This window comes from Petaurus breviceps, unplaced genomic scaffold (assembly GCF_028583685.1).
Source record: "Petaurus breviceps papuanus isolate PSGF00001 unplaced genomic scaffold, PetGlider_PUasm1.0 454, whole genome shotgun sequence".
Classification (NCBI taxonomy): domain Eukaryota; kingdom Metazoa; phylum Chordata; class Mammalia; order Diprotodontia; family Petauridae; genus Petaurus; species Petaurus breviceps.
The window spans coordinates 1,298,556-1,325,126 of record NW_027186342.1 but is presented as its reverse complement, the minus strand read 5'-3'; the positions used below and the strand labels follow the sequence as shown (position 1 = coordinate 1,325,126).

At 52.7% G+C, this 26,571-nt stretch overlaps 2 protein-coding genes across 10 annotated transcripts in view; one reads left to right on the top strand and one right to left on the bottom strand.

Annotated features, from left to right (window-relative positions):
- SPRYD3 (SPRY domain containing 3) overlaps positions 1-6,959 on the top strand; it is a 117,549-nt gene extending 110,590 nt beyond the window's left edge. For 3 of the 4 annotated variants that reach the window (XM_069101181.1, XM_069101182.1, XM_069101183.1), the window contains 5 exons: positions 3,357-3,506; positions 3,937-3,994; positions 4,939-5,058; positions 5,137-5,309; positions 5,510-6,959. In XM_069101181.1, coding sequence (XP_068957282.1) covers positions 3,357-3,506; positions 3,937-3,994; positions 4,939-5,058; positions 5,137-5,309; positions 5,510-5,644 — 636 coding nt within the window. In that variant the 3' untranslated portion in view covers positions 5,645-6,959. The remainder of the gene's footprint in view (positions 1-3,356; positions 3,507-3,936; positions 3,995-4,938; positions 5,059-5,136; positions 5,310-5,509) is intronic. The other variant, XM_069101184.1, reaches the window with a different exon arrangement.
- Positions 6,960-7,218: 259 nt separating this feature from the next.
- The window catches only part of TNS2 (tensin 2), a 28,479-nt gene continuing 9,126 nt past the window's right edge, over positions 7,219-26,571 (bottom strand). For 2 of the 6 annotated variants that reach the window (XM_069101171.1, XM_069101174.1), the window contains exons 2-29: positions 20,839-20,947; positions 20,232-20,269; positions 19,235-19,273; positions 18,911-18,949; positions 18,729-18,778; positions 17,860-18,031; positions 17,179-17,229; positions 16,449-16,571; positions 16,281-16,345; positions 15,704-15,787; positions 14,651-14,763; positions 14,506-14,566; positions 14,130-14,205; positions 13,800-13,929; positions 13,523-13,588; positions 13,298-13,414; positions 11,359-12,573; positions 10,999-11,155; positions 10,245-10,834; positions 9,904-9,993; positions 9,547-9,672; positions 9,265-9,357; positions 9,031-9,108; positions 8,782-8,859; positions 8,409-8,577; positions 8,225-8,293; positions 8,082-8,111; positions 7,219-7,860 (exon numbers count right to left, since the gene is read on the bottom strand). In XM_069101171.1, the coding sequence (XP_068957272.1) occupies positions 7,722-7,860; positions 8,082-8,111; positions 8,225-8,293; positions 8,409-8,577; positions 8,782-8,859; positions 9,031-9,108; positions 9,265-9,357; positions 9,547-9,672; positions 9,904-9,993; positions 10,245-10,834; positions 10,999-11,155; positions 11,359-12,573; positions 13,298-13,414; positions 13,523-13,588; positions 13,800-13,929; positions 14,130-14,205; positions 14,506-14,566; positions 14,651-14,763; positions 15,704-15,787; positions 16,281-16,345; positions 16,449-16,571; positions 17,179-17,229; positions 17,860-18,031; positions 18,729-18,778; positions 18,911-18,949; positions 19,235-19,273; positions 20,232-20,269; positions 20,839-20,947 (4,167 nt within the window). In that variant the 3' untranslated portion in view covers positions 7,219-7,721. Of the gene's footprint in view, positions 7,861-8,081; positions 8,112-8,224; positions 8,294-8,408; positions 8,578-8,781; positions 8,860-9,030; positions 9,109-9,264; positions 9,358-9,546; positions 9,673-9,903; positions 9,994-10,244; positions 10,835-10,998; positions 11,156-11,358; positions 12,574-13,297; positions 13,415-13,522; positions 13,589-13,799; positions 13,930-14,129; positions 14,206-14,505; positions 14,567-14,650; positions 14,764-15,703; positions 15,788-16,280; positions 16,346-16,448; positions 16,572-17,178; positions 17,230-17,859; positions 18,032-18,728; positions 18,779-18,910; positions 18,950-19,234; positions 19,274-20,231; positions 20,270-20,838; positions 20,948-21,200; positions 21,323-23,930; positions 24,124-25,258; positions 25,326-26,571 lie in introns of those variants that run through there. The other 4 variants (XM_069101175.1, XM_069101173.1, XM_069101178.1 and 1 more) reach the window with 4 other exon arrangements.

The following is a 26,571-nucleotide window of genomic DNA, read 5'->3' as shown; positions in this document are numbered from 1 at the left end:
CTTTGGGAGGCTCTTGGGCCCATCAGAGAAGTGGGAAGGACCTGAACTAGGAGTGGAACATTCACATTCGCAGACTTTGTACACCTGGAAGAGGAGTGGGTTAGCTCTTTAGCAAGAGAGAAGGATAACTAATGAATGGAAAAGCATTTATTAAGTGATTACCACCCACGAGGTGCTGCTGTGCTAAGCTCTGGGGATACAGATACGAAATCAGGATGATCCCTTTCCTCCAGGAGTTCTCATTTTAATAGAAGGAGAGGACACATGTAGGGGAGTGGTGGCCAGGGGGAAGGGTGTTTTGGTCTGGACATCCAGGAGATGCTGTGTGAAGGTGTAAGGGCATTAATTGACACACCCTTTCCAGAAGCTATGGTGGTGCTGGCTTAATTATGGGTACTTGGACAAGAGATGAAAAGGGCAGTGGAGCAGACTTCTGGCACCGTCCCATGGTGACCCTGACTCAGGTCAACAGTAGTGGCCTGGTAGGTGACAGCCAAGGTTGGGGAGCATATGGGCAGCTCAAATCCTATGCTCCTTACCACATAATAGTGAACCAGAAGGAGGAAGGACTCAGGCTGGTCAGAAACTCTTCTGTGGAGGATGTTATCCAAGAAGCAACTTGGACAAAAGACACAGGATGACAAGGCGCAGGGGTCACAGTGAAGCCAGTGATGTAGCATAGCATTAAGTGTCAAAGTGAATTGAAGCCTCTCGTTATCTTTGGGGACCCATGAAGGCAGAATGGGTCTGATGAGAGAGAGAAGAGAAGAAAGAGCACAGAGAGAGACAGTGTGTTATAGTCACCTGTGCTTGTCTAGCCTTCGAGAAGGCAGGAACAGTATTTCTTTCTGTGCCTAGCACAGTGCTCTGTAATAACTTCTGTCTTCTCTCAATTTCTAGATATTGTTATAGGGCAGGGGGACAGGTGTAACAGAAAGAGAATCGTACCTACCCTGTGCATCTCTGCCACTGCAGTGGTGCTCCTTCCTAAGAAGATACAGGGATTAGAACAGAAGACTTAGGCTTTCCTCACCTTCCCCTCCCCACACACAGATGCATGCTTTTTCTCATCTTTCTGGTTGAAGGGAGATAGATTTTAGGGTGCTATAAGGACTTGTGAAGAAGTTGGTGGTTCTGCCTGGGAGAGGGAAAAGCTGAAGGTACAGGACCGAGTTACATAGCTGAAGAGATGACTATTTTAGGTTTTCCAGCACTTGGGAGGGATTTGTGGTTCAGCATTTGCAGAATAGTCATCTCTTCTATATTATTACATTCCAGATACATCTAGAGACCTTTGGATTCCCCCCATTTCCTGGCTTATGAGATTTCCTTAGCTCTCCTAGTCCATAAAGCCTTATGTTCCTTGGACAAAGCTACAACAGCTGCCATCCCTAGGGCTGGGGCAGAGGGAATTTTGAGGCGTGTTTTTCTCAGGGATCAGGGTCTGAACTAGATGTGTCTTGGCCCTGGGACTGGGGAACGTTGTGTTTCTCACATTAGGGCCAATTAGATGGTGTGGGTTAAGGGCAGCTGTGGGATCCCCTACTCTGTGCTGCAGCATTGGGAGGAAATGGTAGGCTGGGGGTGCTATTCTAGATACATAGATGATAGATCGATAGATCGATAGATACATAGATAGATAGAGTGAGTCACTCCCAGCACTGCCCTTCCTCCTCTTCTTCTGAGCCAGTCTGATGAGAAAGAAGAGGCCCTACGTGAGACAGAGGCAGAGCCAGGAGAGATGAATACAACACAAGCCGTTGGTCCTTAACAGACAGAATAAAGAAGTGATTCTAGCCAGGGGAATCTGGGAATACCCCCAGAGTATAGGAGAGCTAGGAAGGAGGAGGGAAGGTCTGGGCTGAAGAGCAAATCTGTTGTGATGGAATAGGAGCTGACCTGGAAGTCTGTGCATGGAAGAGCCCTGGAACAGCAAGTCCTGTGAGATGGGAGGTGAAAGGAGAGCTTGTCCCAGACTTCTGCCTGCCTCCTCCCATTCGCAGTACCCCCTTCTTCCAAGGGGGGGCTGGGCAGGCATACTCAAGGTCATGGAGTTTTGGAAAGAGAAGGCTGAGGGAAGGCTGTGCTCCCTTTTCCCTTCATCTCGGAGGGGTTAGGAGACAGGCTGAAGAATAACAACCCTAGTCTGGGTCAAAGGGCTTTTGCTTTAGGGGATACACTAGACAGGAGATCCCTCTCTAGATGAGGCCAGGAGAGCTCACTCAGGGAGGGTAAGAGGCCTCAGTTCCAAGGGGTTCTAGGGACCACAAGATCTGGGAGGGTTGATGATTTTCCTGGGAACTTTATTTTTAGGGGAGATGGCTCTCAGGGGGCAGTTCTGGCTAATTAAAAAGGGATTAAGGAATCCCAGGTGATACTGGGAGAAGAGGGTGAGTCATTGTCCTCTGTTACCATGGCAGCTGATAAATAAACACGGGGGGGGGGGGGGGGGCGGGGGCGGTGTCCTGTCATGCCCAAGGAGTGCCATTGTGGGACTGAGTAGCCCCAAGAATCCACAAGGGTCTCCCCTCTCCTGCTTCCCTTAACAACTCCAAGTAAAGATGGGAGCTAGGAAGGGGCATTTTCATTCTGAACTTGAAGGTGAAGTGAAGGAAGGGACCCCTGAACCCAGAGGAAGATGCCAGAAAGCCTAGCTTCACATCTTGACTTTGACCTTTCTTCTGCCTTGCCTTAAATTTGAGTGGGACTGTGAGTCCCAGGGCCTAGATTCCTTTGGCTTCTCCCTGACCCAGCTGCGAACAGCCCCATTCACTGCCAAGTAGAACAAGACCCTGAGAAATTGTGTCAATCCCAGCCCAGAAGGGGTCGACCCTTGACCTTCTTCCTCCAGCATTTGGAGCTGCCTGCTGGCCTCCCCTATTCCCTTTCCTATTCTGGTCCTCATGGGCCAGACCAGCTTCATACATAAATTGCCCCAAGTGCATTGCCTGGTTTCCTGTATGACTTGGCTGCATGTCTCTTCCTTAAACTTTAAGGCTTCTCAGGCTGACCATTCTCAGGCATTCCAGGATGGCTACCCTTTGAGGCAGATAACCTCTGGGCAACTCAGCCACCAGTCTGGTTTTCTGTACTGTTCCTCACTTGTACCCTGCAGGCCCGTAAATGTTGACCAGCCCCAAGGGGACTCCAGCTCAGGGAACATCAGGGAGGAAGTGTTTTCAGTCCTGGGCTTCCGACCCGTGTAGCCTCATCTGGTGTCCTGTCTCCAAGCCTGCTGGAAGAGATCCAGGCAGACTGGACCTCTAGGAGCCCACCCTGTCCTGGCACTGGACTCTGGGAAGTTTTGGGTGGCCTTTAGCATCAGCCACCTTTTCATCACCTGCCTCCCTCCACAGCTGCTGGAGTATGTGGGGAAGGGCAAGAGCATCATTGATGTGGGGCTGGCCCAAGCTCGACACCCACTCAGCACGAGAAGTCACTACTTTGAGGTGGAGATTGTAGACCCTGGGGAAAAGTGCTACATTGCCTTGGGGCTGGCAAGAAAGGTGAGGGGGAGACCTGCAGTGGGGAGGGAGGGTCAGGGTGGGTCTGGCTTCCCCTGTGGCTGTGGGAAGGGAGCATGTGGGGGGTGCAGAGCCAGAACTGGAGGCTGGATGTAGCAGAGAAGATGGAAGAGTTTGCATTTGCACACGTGCACATGCATACATACACCTGTGCCTGCCTACATATACAGAGTCACAGAAACGAGGGCTTGGCGCCCATGATTTCCCAGCTCTTCTGCTCTGGTCCCGTGGCATTTGATCACCCTGGCATTTCCCCTAACACTCAGTCGTGCCCTGGGAAGTTTTGACTGGGGGGGAGGGGGGTGATTGTTCATTGGCATTTTTTACAAGGTTCAGAAGTGGGTGGGAAAACTTGGGGAGGGCCTTTCCCCTTTCCCAGTACCCCAGACCTCTCTCTTCCTGCCTTGGCCAGGATTATCCCAAGAATAGGCATCCTGGCTGGAGTAGAGGTTCCGTGGCATATCATGCAGGTAATTGGAGGGTCCTGGGTCCTTGGGTTGGGGGTAAGGGTGTTCTCCTCCCGCCCTTGGTCTGCCTTGGAGGCAGCTGGGTGGTTGGGAATGATGTAGGGACATGATATGGAGGGAAACCCCCCAACCTTTGTGTCTTCTCTTCCCTCCCCTCAGCCTTATTTCTGTTCTGACTCCTCTGAGCATTTGGGTGTTTTTCCTCCCAACCCTGGGAGCAAAACAGGGGCGGGGGGACCTGGGGCTAAGCTCTAGGACATTCCAGGGCTCTGAGTTGGCTTTCTCCCCACCCCACCCCTGCAGATTCCTCCTTTTTTTCTTGTATTTTGTTCCCTTTAAGCACTTTTTAAAAAACTTAATTTTTCTTTTTAAAGTTTCCTTTTTTGGTATTACAAACCTGACAAACATCAGCTTTTCCTTATACTAAAGAACAGAAGATGTGAAATCTGTATGACCCCACGAATCCCTGTTTTTCCTTAAAGTACATGTTCTCTTTCACATGGTAGTCCCAGCCCTGCGTGGCTTGTCTGGGTCTGTGGCTGTGCCTCCTTTGGAGGCCCTTTGAGTGGCTGCCTTCTCCCTGCCTGTCTCCTCCGCATTGCTGGCTTTGGGGCATCTGTCCTTCTGCCATTTCCCTGGGGATCTTGATTTTCCAGTCACTCAGATAACCAGTCGGGTATAGATTTGAAGCTGGAGATTCTGGATTTCAGGTCCCTATTTGACTGCTGACCAGCTGTGTGGCTGTGAGCAAATGACTTGAACTTCTCTGAACCCTTGTCTTCCTTGATGAAATGAGACACATAGAGCTTGCATGCCTCACAGGACCCTCACAAGATTTTTATAAAGTTTAAATGAAATAATGTATTTGTAACCTCTTCACAAACTCCTTAGAGTAACAGCTAAAGCCTTTGGCCTGTTTCTCTCCCTCCCTCGTCCTCTCTGCCCAGATGATGGGAAGATCTTCCATGGCAGTGGGGTCGGGGACCCTTTTGGGCCACGCTGTTATAAAGGAGACATCATGGGCTGTGGGATCATGTTTCCCCGAGATTACATTTTGGATAGTGAAGGTGAGTAGTCGGGGAGGGCAGACTCCCCCAGAGCGGCCTGGGGGGTAGGAGCACAGCTCACACTGTTCGCTCTCCTAGGAGACAGTGATGACAGTTGTGACACGGTGATCCTGTCCCCCACTCCTCGAGCCGTCCGGAATGTAATGTACCTACATCAGGAGGGAGAGGAAGAGGAGGAGGAGGAGGAGGAGGAGGAAGAGGAAGAAGATGGGGAAGAGATGGAGCAAGAGCATGAGGGCAAAAAGGTGGTGGTGAGTGAGGCCGGGCTGCGCCGGGGAGGGTCAGAGGCGGCCGCAGGAGAGCGGCCCCAGTGCGCCCTCTTGTGGCCGCTCCGTGGTCCTGGCCCCTGGCACTTGTTAGAGCAGCCCTGCAGGGTCGGGAAGGCTCCCTCAGAGCCGGTGTCTGGGCAGAGAACGCTTCATCATCAGCCTCCTGCTTCATGTTCCCACAGGTGTTCTTCACCCGAAATGGCAAGATCATTGGCAAGAAGGATGCTCTTGTGCCACCTGGAGGCTTCTTCCCCACCATCGGGATGCTGAGTAGTGGGGAAAAGGTCAAAGTGGACCTGCACCCTCTGAGCGGCTAGGGCTCCTGAGGGCACTCCCTCCTCTTCCTCCTTCCCAGGACCATATACCCAGTTCCTGGCCTCTTCTTCCTGCCTCCTTTCTTCCCCAGCCCCTGCCTTCCTCTTCACTGTCTCTTGCCCTGGCTTAGCTGAGCACCAGGCTGAGTGCCTGCTGGGCCAGGCAGTTCTCCAGTGTCACCTTCATCATTGTTCCTTTGGGCCAAGGCCCCAATACAACAGGGATGTACCAACAGGGCCATGCTACCCTTGGTTTTTCACCGGTGGCTCTGAGGCCCTTTCCCTTCCCAGGCCCCTGCTCCTGGGCCAAAGAAGGATGAGTCTTGGTTGCTGACTGAATAGGGCCAGGTTTGTGCCCGAGTATAAGGCTACAATGTCCTTCCCTTTACCCCAAGCCCAAGACCAGGGCTGGACACTGCCCGGAGCGTCTAAGAGTCTTTGAGATGCCAGCTTGGCCTGAGCCTGGGGCAGTTCTCAAAGGTGGGACAGAAGGACAAGACCATCCCACTTGGTCTTAGCCAAGGATCCCTCTGCTTCCTTCCATCTCTTTGTCTACTGACTATCTGTGATATTTGCTGCTTTGGTCTGTCCCTCCTCCCGCCCCTGCTGGCAGGGCTTGGGGTGAGGCTTTTTGCTTGTACTGACCATTGCCCTAAGCAGTCTAGGAACAGTCTCTGTTCCTTCTTCTGAGGTCTGGAAGACGCCCTCATGTCGTACCATTGACCCATGGAGAAACTCCTGCATTTCTCCAGCCTCACCAAACAGCGCAGTGCCAAGTGTGTGGGGAAGATGCGGCTCCTTTAGCTTGTTCCAGAGATCCCCTCACTTCCCTGATGCCACCCTGCTTGGCTTTCCCAGGCCAGTCTGCCCCAGAACAGGCGGGGGAGGACAGTGACCCCAGAGCCCTAGGACTGGACTTCCTGCGGTGGGACTGCCCTCGGCCCTCCCTTCCTTCCCCTGTGTTGCCCTCCCACTTCTCCTGGGGGAGTGGGCCGTCTGCTTGCTGCTTGTTCGAGTTGCCTGGTTTGCGTCAGTGTTTGGTTCCGGCTCTTAAGCTCTCTCCCCTACTCCCACTCTGGGCTCTCACATTCCCCCTTCCCCTCTCCGTGACAGGGGACAGGAGCTCCTTGCCCTGGTTGGCACAGAAGGAATGGGGCCTCTAGGGGAAGGGAGGGGCTGAGCTGCTGTGCTGCTGGGGGACCTAGACCTCTGGCCTCCCCCCACCCCCACCTTCCCTGCACTATGATGTATGAAATGTATGTACAGACCAGAGATGTTTATATGGCCAATAAAGGTGGAGTTTCCATATTTATCAGTATGGCTGGAATGCCCGCATCCTTGGCAGGAGAAGTTTGTGTTGCAGTGTAGGATGGGACAGGGACCTAACGGCTTTCCATAACTGAGGGTGGCGTCGGGGATGTGGGGAATATGGGTGTGCACAGGGAGATACATCGATGCAATCATGGGGAAATAGGGACATGCATGATCCTAGAGCCAGGCAGGGAGAGTATGGCTGGAGGAGACACATAGAAGCAAGTGACCCGCACCCTAGAGGCTCCTACATCACCAGCTCTGACTAAAGCTCATAGAAATTCTTTATTAGACAAAAATAGACTCTTTTTTTTTTTCTTCATATAATCCCATCTTGCTCTCTCTATATAGTGGGAGTCAGCAGGAGGAGGGGCATAGTCCTCCCCCCTTCCCTTTCTCCCTTTGCCTCTGCTCTGGCCTGCGGCTGGGGGGAGCTGGCAGTGCCGCAGCCCCTCCCAGACCCAGGTCCTCTCAGGCAGGGCCGTCCCAGACCCCTCTGTGGCTCACCTTCTGACACCACCCCTTTCTGCACCCAAACCATCCCCTTCCCCTCTGCTCACCTACAGTTACCATCTCCTATGCTCATCTGGTCTGTGTGGCAGGCGGTGAGGGTAGGGAGTGGGGAGGGGGGTGTCACAGGAAGCCCCTTGCTTGTGATTGGGGCCGAGGGCTGCTGCTTTTTTCTTAGTCCATGTGAGGGAAAAGGTCAGTGGCGGGGCTGGGAGGGGAAGGGGATGTTAATATGGGTTTGGTCTCTGTCACCCCCTCTTCACTTTCTCTGGCCCAGCAGAACTTTGGTGATGAAAGTGACAATGGCCACAGCTGGCTGATCGGGATCAAGCTCCGAAAAGAGATGGCATACGTTTTCCCAGGGGCTGCCAGGCTTCCTGGCCACAAAACCAAAGATCCTAGGAAATCAGCAGGGCAGAGGGTGAGGGTGGAGAAAAAAAAGAGGCCTGGAAACACATTAGATTGGGGGTGAAGCTGTCTCTGGAGGGTTCCCAGCTGATGGGGTGGAGATCTGGCTGGGGGCAGGGGTGGTGGTGGTGAAGAGCAATGCTGGGAATGCCTGGGTCCTGGGTAGGAGAAAGGGGAGGGACTCAGATCCCAAGGGGAAGAGCGGACTTACTTCGAGGTTGTTCCATCTGTGTTGGTCCATCTGCAGTGGAAAAATAACTCATGTAAGGGCCCTGATGTAAGACTGAGTGTGGGGAAGTGATCTAGCTTCCTTCCAGGAGGGATCAAGGGGTGGTAGTGAAGGAGGGCCTTTACCTTCTGTCCTGAGGATCTATGCTACAGAAGGTGATGCTGTTCACTGGGTAATGTCGCCGGAAGAAGAGCCTAGAAATGGGATCAGGGATGACATGAGACTCAAGAGGGGCCTTGTGGCCATAATGAATCAGGCTTTGGGGGTAAGAGTGAATGAAAGCAGGAGTTTGGGCTCACAGAAACTTACTTCCGATGGTTATCCGTCAGAGTGATGCCCTGGGCGGAGACCTTGAAGTGGACAGTGACTGGAGTTGGGGTGGGGCTGCAGCTCAGAGCAGCTGAACTGGCCCGGGCCACGGCCTGGGGGCCGGTCAGGGACTCGGTCTCCACAGAGGTCAGATACAATACGCTGCAGGCTGGTGGTGTAGGGAGACAGCGGAGATCAGCGAGAGGCTCTCAAGCTAACCCCAGCCTCTTCCTCAGCAGCCCCAGGGACAAGAAGCCTCCTGGGCTGGAGTCGGTATCAATGAGACTTGTCTTCTCTACTTTAACCCCCTTCCCCCTCCCCCATCCTCTCCTCCAGTTCCCTGCAAAGCATGGGGAAAGGGGGAGTTGCGTACCTGCTCCCTGCCGCAGGAGGTCTGATGCTGTGCTCATGTTGGTGTGTGCTGAGACCTCAGGGGTCTTGTCCAGGGGATCTGGGATGGGAGGGGGAGAAGTAAAGACTACTCAGAGAGGAGAGAGGCTCTCTGTAGAATCTTGGCCTCTTGGGGCTAGGAGTCAAGATATTTCCCGCCAGATTGGTTTCAGCTTGCTAGTGGCCTGAAGGCTCGGTTGGGAGCAAGGTGGGGGGAGTCCATGGCACCCACCTTTACTAGGGATTCGGAGGCAGCAGGGAAGGGAGATGGGGGCAATAGAGTGTTGGGAGACCAGAGCTGACAGGCTGCCTATAGATGGAGAAGGTGGTTAGGATCTGGGTTCTCCTCTTCCCCTCCTCACCTGCCATATTTCCCCAATACTTCCCACTGTACCATCCTTAAACCAATTCTTGACCTCCACCCACTTTCCCAATGATCTCAAACCCATGTCCCTAGACTTCTCACCAAAGTAGGGCTCACTAGGGCATCCCTTGATTTTCACCCCTTTGGGTCCTGTCTCGATGAGGAAATGACGGACCAGCTGTTCCAATGGGTCACCTAAGAAAGTGGGGCAGGAAATGATGCTGATTTGGGGATTCGTTTTCTACTCAAGAGTTCCTTACTCTTTGCCCTTTCAGTTTCCCTTAGAGAAAAAGGTAGTTTTCTCCTCTCCTTGGCCCTTTTCAGCTCTCTTGCCTCTGGTGTATCCACCATATGGCACACTTTCCCCCCAAATCCTCAGTTCACCTTTCCAGGCCTGGGCGCTGGGTGGAGGTGTAGCCACTTTGAGTGCCAGCCCATATGCCCCTTGGAAGGAATGACTGTCTCGTATCAGGAATGCACCAGGCTCCTTGTCCTTCAGCAGGGAGATGGCTGGGAGGTAGGAAGAATGATGAATAAATTCAGCTTCCTATCTCCCATCCCCCTCAAAAAAATCTTTTTGTTGAGTGAGCATCCCAATCTTACCTCCCCCTGTCCTAAGGACAATTAGAAAGAGTGCCAAGGGATGGAGGCAGAAGGGTAAAGGGTGAAAGTGAGGAGAAAGGACCTGGAGGGACATTGAGGCAGGGACTCTGGGACTTGAGAAAGAGACTGTCTTCTTACCTTGGTCTCTCGACAGGTGTGGTTTATACCAGAACTTGGATGTGTCCTGTACAAACTTGACATTGCTCTGGCTTTCTTGGGGAGGGGGCTCTAGGAACACAGTGGGACAGTAGCTCTGGTACCCAGCTCCCACTTGAAATCTACCCCCTATCTCCAGCCACCTCTACAGCCCTCCCAAGAGAGAGAGAAAGGGTTGTTACAGTCTCTTAAAATTATCTTCCAGGGTCCAATCAACCAACAAACATTAATTAATGCCAAGCACTATATTAGGCAAAACATCCCTCCTCTTGAGTTTATGTTCTAGGTCCCTCCCATTCCTGTCCCAGGTCCTACATGGATACCTGGAGAACTGGGGGCATCATCCGGAAGCAGGGGAGCAAAGGTGACATGGTGGGTGGTCCCTCTGCCTGGTGGAGATGCACGTTCCCCACTCCACAGTTGGCCTGCCTGCTGCCCAGTTGCTGGTGGGTGCCGCTTCTCAGGTAATGGGGGCTGGGTAGTGCCATTAGAATCATAGGAAGCAGCCAGAGGAAAGGCAGGTGTGGGTGAACTCTGTGGGGGCTCAGGGGCAGGCACAAGCCAAGGCATCTGGGCAGGCACAGGTGTGAGGGGTGATCCATCTGGACTGTCTGAGGGACCACGAGGACTCTGCCAGGTGGTGTGACGGAGGCCAGGCAGCGTGGTAGGCACTGGGGTCCGGGGACTGGCACTACCAGAGTACATGCCCGGGTTCCTCTCCTGAGGCCAGTCCCTGGGTGAGCTGGAAGGAGAGGCTGAATGGAAAGGGCTGGAGGTCGGGAGATCAGGCCCACTTGTTGAAGGCAGATCTGGAGTCTTTTCAGTATTCCCTTGGGAAGCAGGGAGAGCTACTTCTGGATTCAGTCTCAAGGCAGGTGCCAGAGTAGGGGATCGACTCTCTCGATTCTGAGGGCTGTGAAGAAGTGGAAGGAGGGGCAAAATCGACATGATGAACCTTAGTTTCTCATCACCTTTTCCTAGAACTTGTTTGAGGGGTGGAGCTCAGAAAATGTTAACCTTTTGGCCTGGCCCCTCCCAGTACTACCCAATGCCAGCTTCCTCCCATGGCCTCTGTACCTTTCCTGGCCCTGGACTGGGCTGCTGGTATGAAGAGGGGTAGGGGAGCCAGACAGATCAGATGGGACATTCTCTACACCCTGGGCATTTTGAGTTGGCCGGGGAACGGTAATGTGCCCACTGGGGCCCTCCTGCCACAAGCCTGGTTCCGGTGAATCTAGAAAGGAGGGGAAAAGTGAAAGAAAGTCAAGGTTGGGACAAAAACAAATTCATCTCCCACTGGGGGTGGGATCCATGTTCAGCCTCCCATTCTTCTTACTGACCCTTCTCCATCCCATTCATCACAGGCCCCCATGCTCTCCCGGGACCCTCCTCTTTGCCCTAGCACCTTCCCCCACTTCCAGTCACAATGCTACTCACCTGTAGGTGCCAAGCTGCCTGTCTGAGCCAGGTGCCCCGGCAATGGGTACCCATCCCCTCCCTCCTCAGGAGGTATCTCGTAACTCAGCTTGCTGGATGGTGGGTAGGAGGGGCTTCCTGGCAAGACGGAGCCAGGACAGGGAGAGTGGACGCCAGGGCTGGGATACCCTCTGCTCTCACTGGGTGACACGTAACCCCGGGCTGACCGCCCATATGTGGGGCAGTACCCAGGCATGGCTCCCCCACTGCTGTATGCCACCAGGGTAGGGTACCCTGGATGCCCGTACCTTCCTTCAGGGCAGAGAGCATAGGGATACCCCTCGTGGCCATCCTCTCCGGCCTTAGGCTGCTTCAGACAATTGTAGTCAGGCACGGCAGCATGGTGGTGTCCAAAAGTAGGCATTAGCAGTGGTACTGGGTGCCTGGTCCGTAGAGGGTGCAGTAGGGGCTTCCCTGGCTCTCCTGTCCACCCCTCACCTGCCTCCCTCTCCAGTCGTAGGCCATATAGGGCAGCTGTAGGCAGCGCCAGTTTCTCTTCACAGGCTGGGCATGAGCACAAAGTGGGCAGACCCCCATCCTCCAAGATCACTACATCTCGGTAGCCAGGAAGACGGTAGCCAAATTCCCCATTAGCCTGTTTGCCCAGCTTTGGTGGGTAAGGATACGGTCCCTCAGATAGGGATCGGCAGAGCTGTCTTTTCTCTAGGGGGACCTCCCCGTAGCCCTGAGGGAGGGCCTCGTAACCTCCATAGGCCAGACGCCTTCTTTCCAAGGTCCCCTCTGGCCTGTAGTAGCCGCCTCCATTGGGAGCCCTGCAGGGCTCTCTATAGCCATGGCGACAGGAACAGTGTCGGCTCAGGCCAGGCCTCTGGCTCTGGTAGACTCCAAGGGGGGCACCACTCCCAGGGAGCAGCTGGTCCTCTTCATCCAAAATGGCGGTCTCCCGGCCCACTCCCCGGCCCACCCCGCCTATTCCACAGCCTCCCAGGAGTCGCTCCAGCTCCTGCCGCTCTGCAGGAGTAGGGGGAGGTCGAGTGGGGGAGTCAGCTGGGGGCTCTGTGGTCAAGGTAGAAGAATGGCCTGAGTCACTGCTGACGGAGAGCAGCGGAGGTGGGGGGTGTTCTGGGGGGGGCCTTGGTGGGGAGGGCCGGGGGGCCCGCCGTACCTGGGCATAAGGGCTGCCATCCAGAGGTCCCCGGGTGTGGGGTGGGGAACCTGCAGGGGGAAAGAGAACTGGGCAGAGCTGGAGGAGAAGAGGGGGCACTCACAAAATGCAGAATGAGCTATATATATATATATATAGCCAAAGTAGGAATTAGCTTTGCTTCACTATGCACATTTGTTACACAGGCTTTGTTTTTCCAATAAGGGGTGATGTCATGAGGGGTAAGGGGATAGGGAAGGAAGGAAGGAGAGAGGGAGGGAGGGAAGAAAGAAGGAAGGAAAGAGGGAAGGAAGAAAAGAGGCATCTCTCTAAGAAATGAGAAGAGAATGAAAGGAAGTCAGAAAAAAAGCACAGACAGGCAGGACAGTTCTGAAAACGACAGGTTTAATTTATTATATGCTTTAAAAAGAAAAGTAAGCTGTGCATTACAGAGATCTCCAGGTTTGTGTATAATTCTTTTTTCTACTATGCATATGGAAATGTATCATTTTATTTGGCATTTGTAAAATTCAGAATTTTTTGAAAAGCACAGAAAGAGGAGCTGTCAGTATGGGAAGCAAGAGCTGGGAGAGACCAAAAAGATCAAGAGAAGAAAATGAGAGCACAGGAAAGGGGTCAGGAGAGCCAGAGGGTTATCAAAGAGCAGGAATGACCCTCAAAGCCTCCCCACCGTCCTCCTGCCCCTCGCACCGCCCCCACCGTCCTGCTGCCCCTCGCACCGCCCCCACCGTCCTGCCCCTCGCACCGCCCCCACCGTCCTGCTGCCCCTCATACCATCCCCACTGTCCTCATGGCGTTGGTTGAAGTTCTCGTAGGAGTCCCAGCGCACAGCTAAATCTGTGGTGTTGTAGTCAACAGAAACAGACGCATCATTTCGTGGGGGCTCCCGACCTAAGACGGGAATAGTGAGTACCAGGTCCAAAGGGTGGACAGAAGACCCTGAGAAGAGGTAAATGGAAGTGGGGTAACACTGACAACAGAGAAGAATTTGGGTCTTACCTTTTATTTTCTCAGGGCCAGAAGAGAAGATAAATTCCACTGAGGCTTGGAAGGGGAATCTTTCATCTGGAGAAGGACAAGAAGCCTGAGCAGAAGGGCCCTGGAGATCACCCAGGGGACCCTCAGCCACTTCCCTCTGCCTCTATGTGAGTCCCTCCCCCTGCTCTCAACAGAGACACTATCTCTTCCCCCAGTATACCACCCCCCTCCCTAGCCTCCACTTCCACACACACACACACACACACACACACACACACACACACACACACACACTCACCGGTCCAGGCCTCATCCAGCTGGTCCTTAGAGAAGGTGAGGTGGGGTCCATGAATGGTACATGTATGGAACTGAACCCGGAACACAAGGGTCCGCTCTGACTCCCGGCCCCCCTTATGATAGCATGTCACCTATTTGGGGGAAAGAGGGGAAAGGGCCATTAGGCACCCAGCCACCACATCAGGTTACCAACCATAGCTCAAGGGGGAACCCCCCTTGCCCACTTCAAAGTCCCAAGTCCGACACCTGGACCACAGAATATCAGAATATGACTTTCTTCCCCACGTCCCCCAAGCCCTTCCCTTTCTTCCCCCCACTTCACTGTTCTTACCAGGACATCCCCTTTGAGGAGAAGTGCAGGCTCCAGGCTGATACAAAGCTGTTGGGGCCCAGGGTTTGAGATGTGACTTAGGGGGAAATGAGAGGAAAGACAGGGATGAGACAGAAGGCTGGCTGAAGAGGGGCTCATCCACTTTATGTCTGAGTCGGGAATAGGGACCGAAGGCTCAGACTGTGTGGATGCCCAGGGATCTAGGGACTGGAAACAGGGAGGGAGGAGGAGGCAGTTAGAGACTGAGACCTTTGGGGGTAGAATCAGAAGAGAGTGGGGAATAAGGTATCTCAGCTAGGGACTGAGGCTCCTGAGGGGGTAGGGGCTGAGCCTGGGGAATGGCAGATGGGAAGAGTGGAGCTTGGGGACGACTCACTAGACTCCAGATGTATAGACAAGCTGCATGGACTGATAGATCTTGAGGAATGGTTGATAGCCTGATGTGGAGAAGAGGAAGGTGAGGAGGAGGAGGCCGGGAATGGCTCTGCCTCTCCCTGAGCCTATGCTGTCAGGGGACTCACCTGTTCCTGGCTCAAAGGCAGGCAGGACGGGCATGAGCACGTGGTGAAGGAACAGGGGGCTGCTGTTCATTCTGATGGAGCCAGACAGGAGACCACTGAAGTAGCTGATGTATCTGCATGGGTTGATACAATTCACCATGTACTGTGTGAAAGGCACATCCCCAGTGAGAGGGATAAAGAGACGTGTCCCTGCCCACGAAAGGCCTACAGACTAGTAGGGAAGGCAGTCTGGGCACACAAGTCATGAGGCTGGACAAGTGCATGAGAGCGGGGAGAAAAAATCCCATGAGGTCTGAGGAAGGAATGACCACCTGCAATCAGCAGGGAAGGCTTCATGGCACAGGTGGCTAGTTTAGAGGAGGGAGCTATATTCTCTATATATCATGTTTAAGTTCTTATTCTTTTGATATCATAATGCCTTTGGCAGTGGGACTTTGAGCCCACGGACCCCTTCTCTGAATCACAAATTGTTGTTGTTTTTTAATTCATAATTGGGGGGCAGCTAGGTGGCACCATGAATAGAGGACTGGCCCTGGAGTCAGGAGGACCTGAGTTCAAATCCAGCCTCAGACACTTGACACACTTGTTGTTTGACCCTGAGCCAGTCACTTAACCCCAATTGCCCTGCCTTCCCCCCTCCAAAAAATAAAATAAACTAAAAATGAAGGAAATAACTAAATTTCAATTAGAGGTTAGTGAAATAAAGATGTAATTTTTTTCCCTATCCAAGTAGACCCTTTGAAATTCATCTACAGATGCCTTTGGAGTCTATGCACTGACCCCATGTTGAGAAGAAAGCCTGTCCTGGATCATCTCCTCTCTCCTCCTGCCTCCAGGCAGTTCTGCCCTCCATCTTTCATCTCCAGGAAACTTTTCTCCATCTTCCACTCTGGCACAGGGCATCCCAAAGGACTCTTTTCCTTGCACTGAGTCCTACTTCCCTTTGAGCCCCTTGGTTCTCAACCTTATTTCCTAGCAGGCAGGCCCACAGCCCCAGACCACCCCATACCCCACCCTTGTCTGCTACTCTCTTTCTTGGGGTCCTCTGCTCACCTTCGCTGGGAGGGCTGGAACTCAGAGGCCACTTTGTCTTCACAGAACTTGCGCATGGTGAGAGTGGCCAAAGCCTGGTCTTCACTGGGAGAAGAGGGGGTATCAGGGGTGTTATGGAGGTATGGAGCTTGGATAAGAATCCCAACCCACTCCCCAGTGACCCCCCCAGAGGGGACCTTGCAGGATGGGGGGCAGGCAACCATAATGATGGCCCACTTCTGTAGAGCCTAAAGCTATACAGCTTTATATATAGTATATATATATATATATCCACACACATATGTATATCCACACACATACACATACATATAATATAGTATATATAATATATTTATATGTATAGGAAAGTGTTATAAAGCACTTTCCTCTCAAGTGATTGTCTTTATCTCCATTTTACAAATGAAGTTAAGTGACTTGTCCAAGGTCACAGAGCTCGTGCTGACCCAGAAGGTCTCATTACACTCTGCTCCTGAGGGAGGGGTGAGATGTCAACATGTCACATCCTTAAGGATGAGGGTGTCTGTCCCAAGCTTCCCTGTCCCTAGTGGGGGGGAAGAAGGGAGGGATAGAGGTGCACCTGGCTGAGATCTTGCTGTAATGCATGTAGGCTGCCACAATGACACCCAGCTTGGCCTTGCTTCCCTGAGGCAGAGAGACACAGAGACAGGGCTGGTACCCCGGCTGGAAGTCTTGGTCCCCGAGGGCCTCGCCCCCTCTCTCCTCTCACCCCACATGCCGGGCGTACCTTACAGTAGAGAACCACCACATGCTGGGGGCTGGAGCTAAGCCAGTTTTCCATGGCCTTGCAAATGGAGCACAGCTTGTCCAGGGGGGGTGCGTGTAAGTCGGGCCAGCCAAAGTCCTGGACCTGGAGGAGTCAGTCAGTCCACAGACATTTAATAAGAACCGTGCTAAGGGCCAGGATGCAAAGAAAGGTAAAACCCTTTCTTTGGTTTTTGGGAAAACAGAATGACTAGGGGCCTGGGGCCGGGGCAGATGGCGGGAATTCTTGAGGGTGGGAGAGAGGAGATCCTAGGGTCTCTATGCTGGTCTGCGCCAGGCTCAGATCCCGCAGAATCATAGGTTTAGAGCCAGAAGGATCTTCAAAGATGACCTCAAGGTTCAAACTCCCCATTTTACAAATGAGGAAACTGAGGCCCCAGAAAAGTTAAAGTGATGAGACCAAAGTCATACTGGCAGTGAATGTGGAAGTAGCATTTGAACTCTTTCCTCTGAATTTAAACTTCAGCACTTGCTGTTGTCTGGAGCACAGCGCCCTGGCATGTCTCCTCCGTCACCCCCTCAGAACCTGTTCTCCCTGGCCCATCACAGCTCTCAGGGAGTCAGGCTCCTGGAGAGCATAGCTTCTGCAGGCCAGGCTGTTTCACTTTACAGGGAAGGGGGCAGGGTGGCCTGGTTTCCTCCAGCTGGAGGCAGAGATACACGCTTGGAGAGCCTGGGCAGCCCTCCCCTACCTTGGGGTTCAGGCGGGTCAGGTCATGCCGCTTTTCTGACAGGTTGAAGAGCTGCAAAGGACGAGGGCAGAGTTAGGGAAGGATTTGTGATTTAACTAGTTGAGGGACCTCCTGGGACCCACAAAATACATCTCTATTCTGCAACTTCCAGTCTTCAAAGAGAGTTGCTTAGAGGCGAAGTGACTTTCCCAAGGTCATACAGCCAATATTGATCAATCAATCACGGTATCTATTAAGCACCTTTGTGTGGACTTTGTGCTAAATGCTGGGGACACTAATACATACCAAAAAATAAAATGGAGAAAGGAATAAACATTTCTTTTTGTAGTACTTTCTGTATGCCATACACTATGTACACTATTACAAATATTATCTCATTTGATTCCTACAACAACCCTGGGAAGTATTAGGGGCTGTCAGTAATCTCATTTTACATTTGAAGAAACTGAGGCTAACACGACTTCCCCAGGTCACACACAGCTAGGATGTGTCTGAAGCTGGATCTGAACTTGGGTCTTCCTAACTCCACACTCACCTCGAAGCCTCAAAAACCTCACATTTTACAGCAGAAATAGGGCTTGAACCCAGATTTTCTAACTACCCAGTGAGGTTTGCGGCCACTATGCCCTGGGGCAGCCCCTCCTCCAGGCCACTTTCCCTGGTCCTGGCCCTGTCTCTCACCAGGTAGTTGTCCCGGTGCTTGGACTGTAGCACGTGTGCCAGTTCCCGAAGGTGGCCTCGGTGTCTCTGTTCATCAAACCTCCCTGGGAAGGCGGCTGCCAGGATTCGCTCGGTCACATAGGTGAGATCCAGGTCCCAGCGGCGCTCCATGAGTGGATCCAGGCTGAAACTCCTAGTAGGTATAGAGAAGCAAATAGGGATGGAGGAGGAATGAAAGTTGTAAGGAGAAAGACTTGGGGTCAACCTAAAAGAACTTTCTACTATTAGCAGAAAGCAGTTCTAGGATGAATTTTTCCTCTAATTGAAATGTAGTGAGCTCTCTGTCACTAGAAGTATCCAAATAGAAGGGGCTGGTCAGGTATGTTCTAGAGAGAATCTACTCTCCTTAGGAGTTTTAGTCTCTTCCAACTTCAAAATTATGGAGGAGTTTATGTTAGAGAGTGAGGTGTATGTGGGCATGGGTATTGGGGGGGTCACCCAACTTGGGCAGATGTTACAGTGTGGGAGGAGAGGGCTCGATACCAATAATATTGGGCAAGCAGGGAATGATATAGGATTTAGAGCTTGAAAGAGGTCATCTATTCTAATTTATTTTACAGAGAAGAAATCTCTGGCCCAGATAAATGACTTATCCAAGGTCACACAGGTTGTAAGTCCTAGTAAACTGAATCCAGAACAATCAATCAATATTTATTAAGTGCCTAATACTCGGACATCTTTTCCACTACATCATACTGGGGCATTGTGCAGGACTGGGACACAGATGACAAAGGGACAGGGACTGGCCACCTACAGTTGGGGAAGCAGGTATTGTCTGGTTAAAGCTGGGGACTGAAGAGGGTCAGCCACCCTCTACCCCACCCCCATACCTGGGCAAGGTGCTCCGCTGCTTGGAATGATTCAAAGACTTGGTGGATCCCTGGGGAAGAGAGAAGCCTTGGCTGGGACTCCCGGCCCTTCCCTCCTCTCCTACTCCTTCTATCGCCAACTCGAGAGCTGTCCTTTCCCTCAGCTAACTCCCTCCCCCATTCCTCCTCCAGGGCTACCTTACCAGGTGCTCAATGCGTCTGACTGGTGCAGTGTTTCTCCTCTAGGAGGGAAAAGAGACATTGGATAAGTCTAACAAACTTTTTAGTAAGTCACACAGACTGCTGAAGCCCGAGTGGGCAAGTCAGTTCCCAAGGGTCAAGCTGGTCAATGTTGGGTAAACAGGGACTTCTGACAGCTGGGGAAGTGTCTATACCAGGAGGATAAGAACTGCTCCCTGGATGGTACCCACAACCAATATCCAAGGGTATCCCAGAGGAGCCAACCCATCCACCATACTGGAGCTGTTAGACAAGAGGCTAGCTCAGGGTCCTCTGAACATACTCACCAGCTCCACAGGAGGCAGAGCCTGGCACGCCGTGGTCACCTGGAAGGAGGTCTCAGTGAACGGGGTGCCTATGCCACCAATGCCCACTCCCCGGAAGGTTGGTGGTTGGAGGACCCCTGGTTTCAGGTGAGACGGCTGAGGGGGTTGTGGGTACCAGCTGAGGACTGACTTACTAGAACGGAGCTGTTGCAGTCTCCCCTCTGGCCTCTCGGCCCCCCGCCCCCCTAGACCCCTTGCTTGTTGATCTTGGCTCCCAGCCCCCTCCCCACACAGACCCCCATTCATCCCAGCCGAGGGACAAGAAGCTATATATAGTACAGCGCGGGCGGGCAGTGGCCGAGTAGGGACACTAGTGTCTTTCATGGGGGAGAACCCGCCCCTGGGCACAGAGCTTCCCCCAGGCTGTTTCCCTCCCCCTTCTCCGCCCCCAGCACTCTACACCCTTGATCCCCAAAGAGGTGACATTGCTAGACGGTGGTGAATGGCTCTCTGTGCCCTCCCTTTCTTGTTTCATCTTATACACTTTCCAGGAGGCTGGAGGGTGGGGTGGGCAGGGGTGGTAGGGAGTGGTAGGACCTGGAGGTCCTGATGACCAGCACTGCCCCAAGCTCTGGGGACCGTCCTGGGTGCCCAGAGCCTTCTTTCAGAAGTAGGGCAGAAAGCTAAGCCTGACACCTGGGGCCCCATGCTCAGCTCCCCTTCCTCCCTGCTGGGGCTCGCCATCCCCTCCCCCTTCCTTCTACTCCAGTCCTCGGTCCAGCTGCAGCCTGGGCACATCACCAAGACAAACTCCCAATTCCCCCCTCCACCCAGCTCGTGACACCCCCCCGGAGGTGGAGCCCAGCGGCTCTTAAAGGGATAAGCACAGCATCCTCCCCCCATGACCAGTGTGTATGATGCAGGATATCTGAGGGGTTGCGGGGATGGTGGGAGGAGGGAAGAGTGGGGGGCAGGGGGAAGCCCTAGGTCACCTCTCTGGGACCCCCCTGGGACTTACCTTGGCCTCACATTTCCGATGTGCTGCTGCTTTGCAGACTGAGGGGGAATAAGAGAAAAAGGGGGGAATGAGAAGAAAAACCCTTTTGGATGGCCTTAGGCTAGGGCTTTTCTCCCTGACCTTGGAAGGGAAAGCCTAGGGATCCAGTAGGATTGAGCCTACTGGAAACATAGGGAGGAAACATGGATTTCCTCTACAAGGACTGTGGATGGGAATGAGAAAGGAAAAAGGTAGTGGTGGGTGTTGGAAGTGGAGAGGGGAGGAGGGATGTCCTGAGGACCATGGGCTGGGGCTTGGCAGGTTTTAGAAGGGAGGATGAGGCTGGGCATGGGGTGCCAGAGGCTGAGGGGCCATTAGTCGTAGATGTTCTCTGGGTTATGAGGAGACATTAATGAGTTTTAGTGCACAGTTCTGGAGACAGGCACGTTTTGAGCGAGCAGGGCTCTTTCTAAGGGAGGAAGAGATTGTCAGGGTTTCCTGGAAGAGGAGAGGCTGGGGATATGGGCGGGGGCTGTGTGGAGGAGGAGTGCTCGGTTTGGATGGGAGCGGGGAATGTCCAAGAGACAGGGGAGTCTCCTGAGTGTGGGAGGATGCCAGGGGCTCTCACCTCGGCACACCAGCCCGGTCCCATCAATCGTCACCTTACAGACAGTACAGGCTGGTGGCTTCTTCCGGAAAACCTTCTCCCTAAAACTGTGTGGCTCAGCCTTCCCAGACTGAGCACACAGGAATGGACAGATATTCATTACAATCTGGATTAGATGCTGTCCCCAGTCTTCATGCTATGGCCCGGTCCTTCCCCAGTCATTAGTCTTGAGCCCCTCCCCCTCCCCCATCACTCTATCAGGGTAGGGTTTGTCAACCGGAAATTATAAAGGGCTACAATACACATTTTTCTCCTTTTTCCCTCCAGTACCCTCACTCTCCAAACCTCTAGCCCTACCTCCCCCGCCTGGAAGATATACAGACCCCCTTCGAAGCCGATAATTCTGGGGAGGAGTCCTGGCCCTGGGGAGTTTTTGGTCTCACCCCTCCCTCCTCCTGGGGGAGGTGGAATGTGTTTGGAATCTGCTTCCTTTCATAACCTGGGTCTGACAACCTGGGCTCCTCCCAGGATCACACTTGTGTACATCACGTGGTCATCGATGGTACAGTGCCCTCATGGTCCCTGCCTACCTTGCCAGGCTGGAACATGGGCACCAAGCCCAGGGAGGGGCCTGAAAGCTGGGTCGCCTAGATCTAATCCAGCGCCAGCAAGTCGGCCCCCAGTCCCTCCCTCTTTTCTCTAAGGGACTGAGGAAGGTCCCCTCAGTTCAGTGACCCTGTCTCCATTTCCTTTGCCCCTGGGAGGCCTGGCTGTCTCTTCTTTTCCCTTCTTTCCCCCGTCACCAGTTCTTGGGAAAGTCACCTGAATGCAGCAGATGGGACCTCCCGGCATGTTCCTGAATCTACCAGTTTGGGATGTCTGAATTTCATCGGCCACTCAGAAGAGGGGTGGCCTAAATCAGGCACTTCTCCCCCTCCCCTTCAGAGCAGCTGGCATGCCCCCTTCTCCCTGTTCTCTCTCCCCTCCCTGCAGGCCACCAACTGCTTGCCATAGCCAGAGCAACATGTTTGCTCATTGACTGGGTGGAGGTGGCAGTTGTAAGGTGAGGAGAGAAGGTAGGAAAGAGCAAGGGGTGTGGTGGGTAGAGATCCAGGAAGACCTGAGTTCACTGCCTTGATGTGTGACCCTGGGCAAATCATTTAACCTGTCTGTTTCCTCATCTGTAAAATGGGAATGATAATAGCACCAACCTCGGGGTTGTTGTAAGGATCAAATGAGATAATATTTGTAAAATCCTTAGAACTTTATACTTTGTAAAGTCCTGGCACAGAGTAGATGCCATGTGAATGTTAGTTATTATTATTAACTAGGCCTAGGAAGCAGCCTGGAGCTCTCAGGGTGGGTGGATACCTCTTACTTAGCCTGAGAGACTACTCGGATTCCAGAATTCTCCTCCCCCATGACAAAAACTCAGAAATTTGTTCTGTGCCCTGGGCCAAGTCACACTTCATCTTAGAGCCTTGGTCTCCTCATTTGTAAAATGAGGGGGTTGGGTTGAATAGTCCCTAAGATTTTTCCTAGTTCTAACATTCTATGTTTCTGAGGGATCAATTACTTTGCTTTTTTTTTTGGGGGGGGTTCCCATATCCCTCTTCTCTCTGTGTGGACTTAGGGTCACAGACATTGGTGCTTTAATGACAACTTCAACCCTCTCCCACCTCCCCAAAAGCCCAACAACCAAAAAAAACTCTCTTCTCCCAAATTCATCCTGTTCTGATATGATACTTAAATATATATATCTCACAAATTTAGAGCTGGAGGTAATCTAGTCCAATCCATTCTCATTTTAAGGATGGGGAAACAGAGACCCCAGAAGTGATTGGCCCATGGTTACATAGATACCAGACATGGAATTTTAACTCAGTCTTTTAACTTAATATTTGGTTCTTTTTACTACACTTAACTGCCTTTTCCACAACTAAATTTCCATCTAGGTCATAAACCTAGCCCACCCATACTGAGAAAGATCACTTCCTGTTAAACAATTCAGCTTTAGAGAAATGTTGGTGCTTCAATTTTCCCTGTCATTTGAGCCCTATGGCCCCCTTAGTCTGTCCTCCCAAAGAGAAGGGATCCTCCCATATCTAGGCTGACAAGATTAAAGTCAAGTTGCTTCTTCTATAATCAATAATACTCTGTTGACCCTTCCGTGGTCTGGGATGAGAGGCTGGGGGGAAGGTGGGTCATGTCTTCCGATTCTCTGCCCCACCACACATAATCTCATCATGTATTACCCAACCTGCCCCCAGCTCCTGCCCAAATATCTTCCCCTCTGACCCCTCTCTTTTGCAATCCCCTAAGAGACTGGATGGAACCCAGACAGGAATTTTTCCATACTGGGTCAACCCAACTAGACCCATTGGTTTCTGAGAGACCCAGGCAGGGAGAGAAGATGTTGGTGCATTTTCACATTAACTATGCCTGCCCACAAGATGCAAACACATATAAAAGTGAGGACTGATTATGTCCTTTGGCAAAAATTCTAATATACCCCTGGCTTCTATCCCACATCCTGGGGCCAGAACACTCCATCCTAACTCCAGTAATCTTCCTATTTCCACAGAATCTTCTAGGAGGGAGTTGGGAAGAAAGGGTCTAATGCCCCAACCTGAGTGGAGGCCCACCAGGGATGCAGGAAATAGTCCCAAAGCAATCTGAGGTTATGGGTTCCCTGGCTCAAAAAGTGAGGGACCAGCTAAGTGACAGCCCCCAGCCAGAGGGAAGGAGAAGACAAGGGACTGTGCCAATGCTTCCTCCTAGCTGGGGAGATTTGTTAGTCACTCCCACCCCAAAATTTCTGGAAAATTCAAGCTTCCCCTGTTTTGCCCACATAGAGGTTGAGAGAGTGGCTAGGTTAAGGGGGAAATTAAAAGGGAGAAGAAGGACCAGGTCAAAGGGCGTCGGTACCCATTTCTACTCTCCCATCCCGGCCTCTGTCCCATTTCTACCTCTCCACCAGGGACCAGAGAAATCCCTGCTCCCTCATTCTGCCTCTATGGGCATCTCCCCCATCTCCCCAACCTCTCCTCCAGGTTCTGTCCCACTTGAGGCCATTGCCCCCACCCGATCCCATAGTGTCTGTCCCCTCCTACCCTGCACACAGCCCGGGCGCTGTCCCTTCTCCCCAGGGCTCGGAGCAGCCTTTCCACTGGGCTGCTGGACTTCATGTTTCCCTGGGGGGGCCAAAGGCCACCCAGGCTGAGATATCTGGGGCAATGCTGGGTGGACACTGGGTGTCCGGCTGGGCGGGGGAGCCAGGAACAATGAAATGACTGGGCCTGGGGCTTCCTGGAAGCCGCAGGATGGAGGCGGCTGCTTCCCTTGGGCGGGGGCTGGGACAAAAAGAGGGGGGAGGGTGGGTCTGGCTTGTGTCAGATGTTAGAAGTCCACCCCTGCCTGGATGTGGAGGGGAGTGCAGGGTGGGAGGGGGCACAGCTAGGCTTCAGGAAGTGGGGAGGGCAAGAGAGGATGGGGAGTGGGGGTGGAGACAAAGTCAGATCACATTCCCAAGATCTATCCCATTGGGTCAGTTAAAGGATCCAATCAGATCATATGCTCTCCATTTGTCGGCGGGTGGCCATTTCTAGGGATCTCTCGTGGGGGTGGGGGAACGGGTAGAAGGGGAATCCCAAGATCCTCGGAGCTGGTGGGTGCCCACGTCAGATCCTTGCTAACAAGGAGAATGGATCTCGTGCATCTGGACAGACCTGAGCCTGGCCTCCCTGACAGGGATCTAGATCCCAGGGAGTTCGTGAATAAGTGAATAATGTGGAGCCAAAGGAAAAAGTGGGGACAGAGTGTCCTGGTTAGCTTAGTTGTTCAGAACATTTTGTGCCCCCGGGGACTTCCTGGCCCCTCCCTCCATAGGCTGGAGGGCCCAGGGAACCACCTTCCCTTATCACCTTCTCCCCACCTCCCATTCCTCCCCAGTCCACGGTAGTCTGGCAGTTTGAGAGGAGGAATAGAGGTATGGGGATGATGATTGCAGGACCCCTAGCCACCTGAATTCTTCTCTGGGCCAGCGGGGCACCCTGTGAGCTGGCCCTGCCAAGGGTGTCATGCTAATGGGGCCTGAGGGCCCCAAGTCCTTAGCCCAGATCACCCAAGAGACCTCCTTTGGGGACAATCCTTTTGGCCCCAGAGTTCTTCCTGGTATAATTTCTTATTCTGTAACCCTATCTCAACCATCCTGACAAGTATCCCACTGGTCAACTAGTCTCAAGTCCTGGCCTCCTTTCACCACAGCAGCCCAGCTTCATCCCGCCTCCCCACTCCCTAACAGGAGAGGACAGACAGCCTGTTGATGGCCAAAGGAGACAGCTCCTCATTTCTAGCCCATTTCAACCTCTTTCCACAACTCCTTTGAGCCCTCCAGCCCTCTCCTGCTCCTCCCCATCAATTGCACCCCACTTCTCGTCACCTTCATGGCTTCCCTCTGACTTGCTCCCTTCTCTTCACCCAGCTCAGCTCCAGGGCCCAGGAGGAAAGGACAGGAGTCTCTCCCCCTCCTTCCCACCCTCCCCTTCTCTCCCCTCCCTACCACAGGCCTCCAGCCTCCTGGGAATTCAGCCAGCTTCCTGTCTCAGGAATGGGGTGGAGGTGGGGGGCAGAGAGAGCAGAGGAAACCCTAAGTTTGTCCTTGAATACATGGGGTTCAAGACCTGGATTTCCAGGATTAACTATTTAGTTGCCTTAACCCTAACCTGAAACCTTTGAACTCCCAGGGTCTGAGCAATCATTACTCAGAAGGAATGTGTCACCCCCACCCCACTCATTTGCATCTAGTTTGCATGGTATTTACTGAAGGTCAGCCTCTGCCCAGGCCGTCTGCCCAAGTCCTCCTTCTTGACTGCATCCATCCTGCCTCTGACTACAGTCCCTGACCCTTTCCCCTAAAATTCCTCACCCCATCCCCTCCACCATAGTTGTCTCCCAGCTTTATGTGGATGAGCCATTTAATTTGTAAATAGAATGTTATAGACTGGAAAAGACCTTAGGGTCTGTTTAGTTTACTAAACTATAAACACCAAAGGAGGCAGACACCTTGACTTATCTAAACTGTGTCTCCCCAGCAGTTAACAGTGTTCTTCTCTCAGTAGACTTAATAAATCTTTGTTGAATTAAACTGAATTATTGAAGTATCTATTCTGTTCCAGCCCCCTTATTTTACAGATGAGGAAAGGAAAGCCTAGAGAGGGGGAAAGGGTTTACGAACCCCACCACCCCTTGTTTCCCTATTGGACTGGCCCATCCTGAAAAGTATCCTGGTTCTGAGCTCCATTTCTTTCTTGCCCACCCCACTCCTGACTAGCTCTCCCCCTCTGTGCCCAAGCAGACCACCAGGATACTAATCTCAGGGCGTTAGGGGAACCTCCACAAAAAATCTTGCTCCTTTCTATTTTTGTCTCCTCCACTTCCTAACTGGATTGAGGGAGTGAGTGCTGCTAAATCAAATCAGAGCCCCCTAATGCCTCTTGCTTCAGGGAGCATCTGCTCAATTAGCTTTCCCCTTCCAGACAGGATGGTGTAGAGAAACAGGGAATTTAGGACTAAGGACCGAAACATCCAAGGAGGCTGGTTTTTCAGCCCTGAAATTTGAAAGGGTAGGCACTGGATCTTGGGGGACCCCAACTCCACCACTAAGTCTGGCCAGGTGTCAGCACATTCCAGACTGCCAGTGTCGGTAGTAGGACCCTAGCATGATACTGTACCTAGGGAGAGACAGGCACCAAG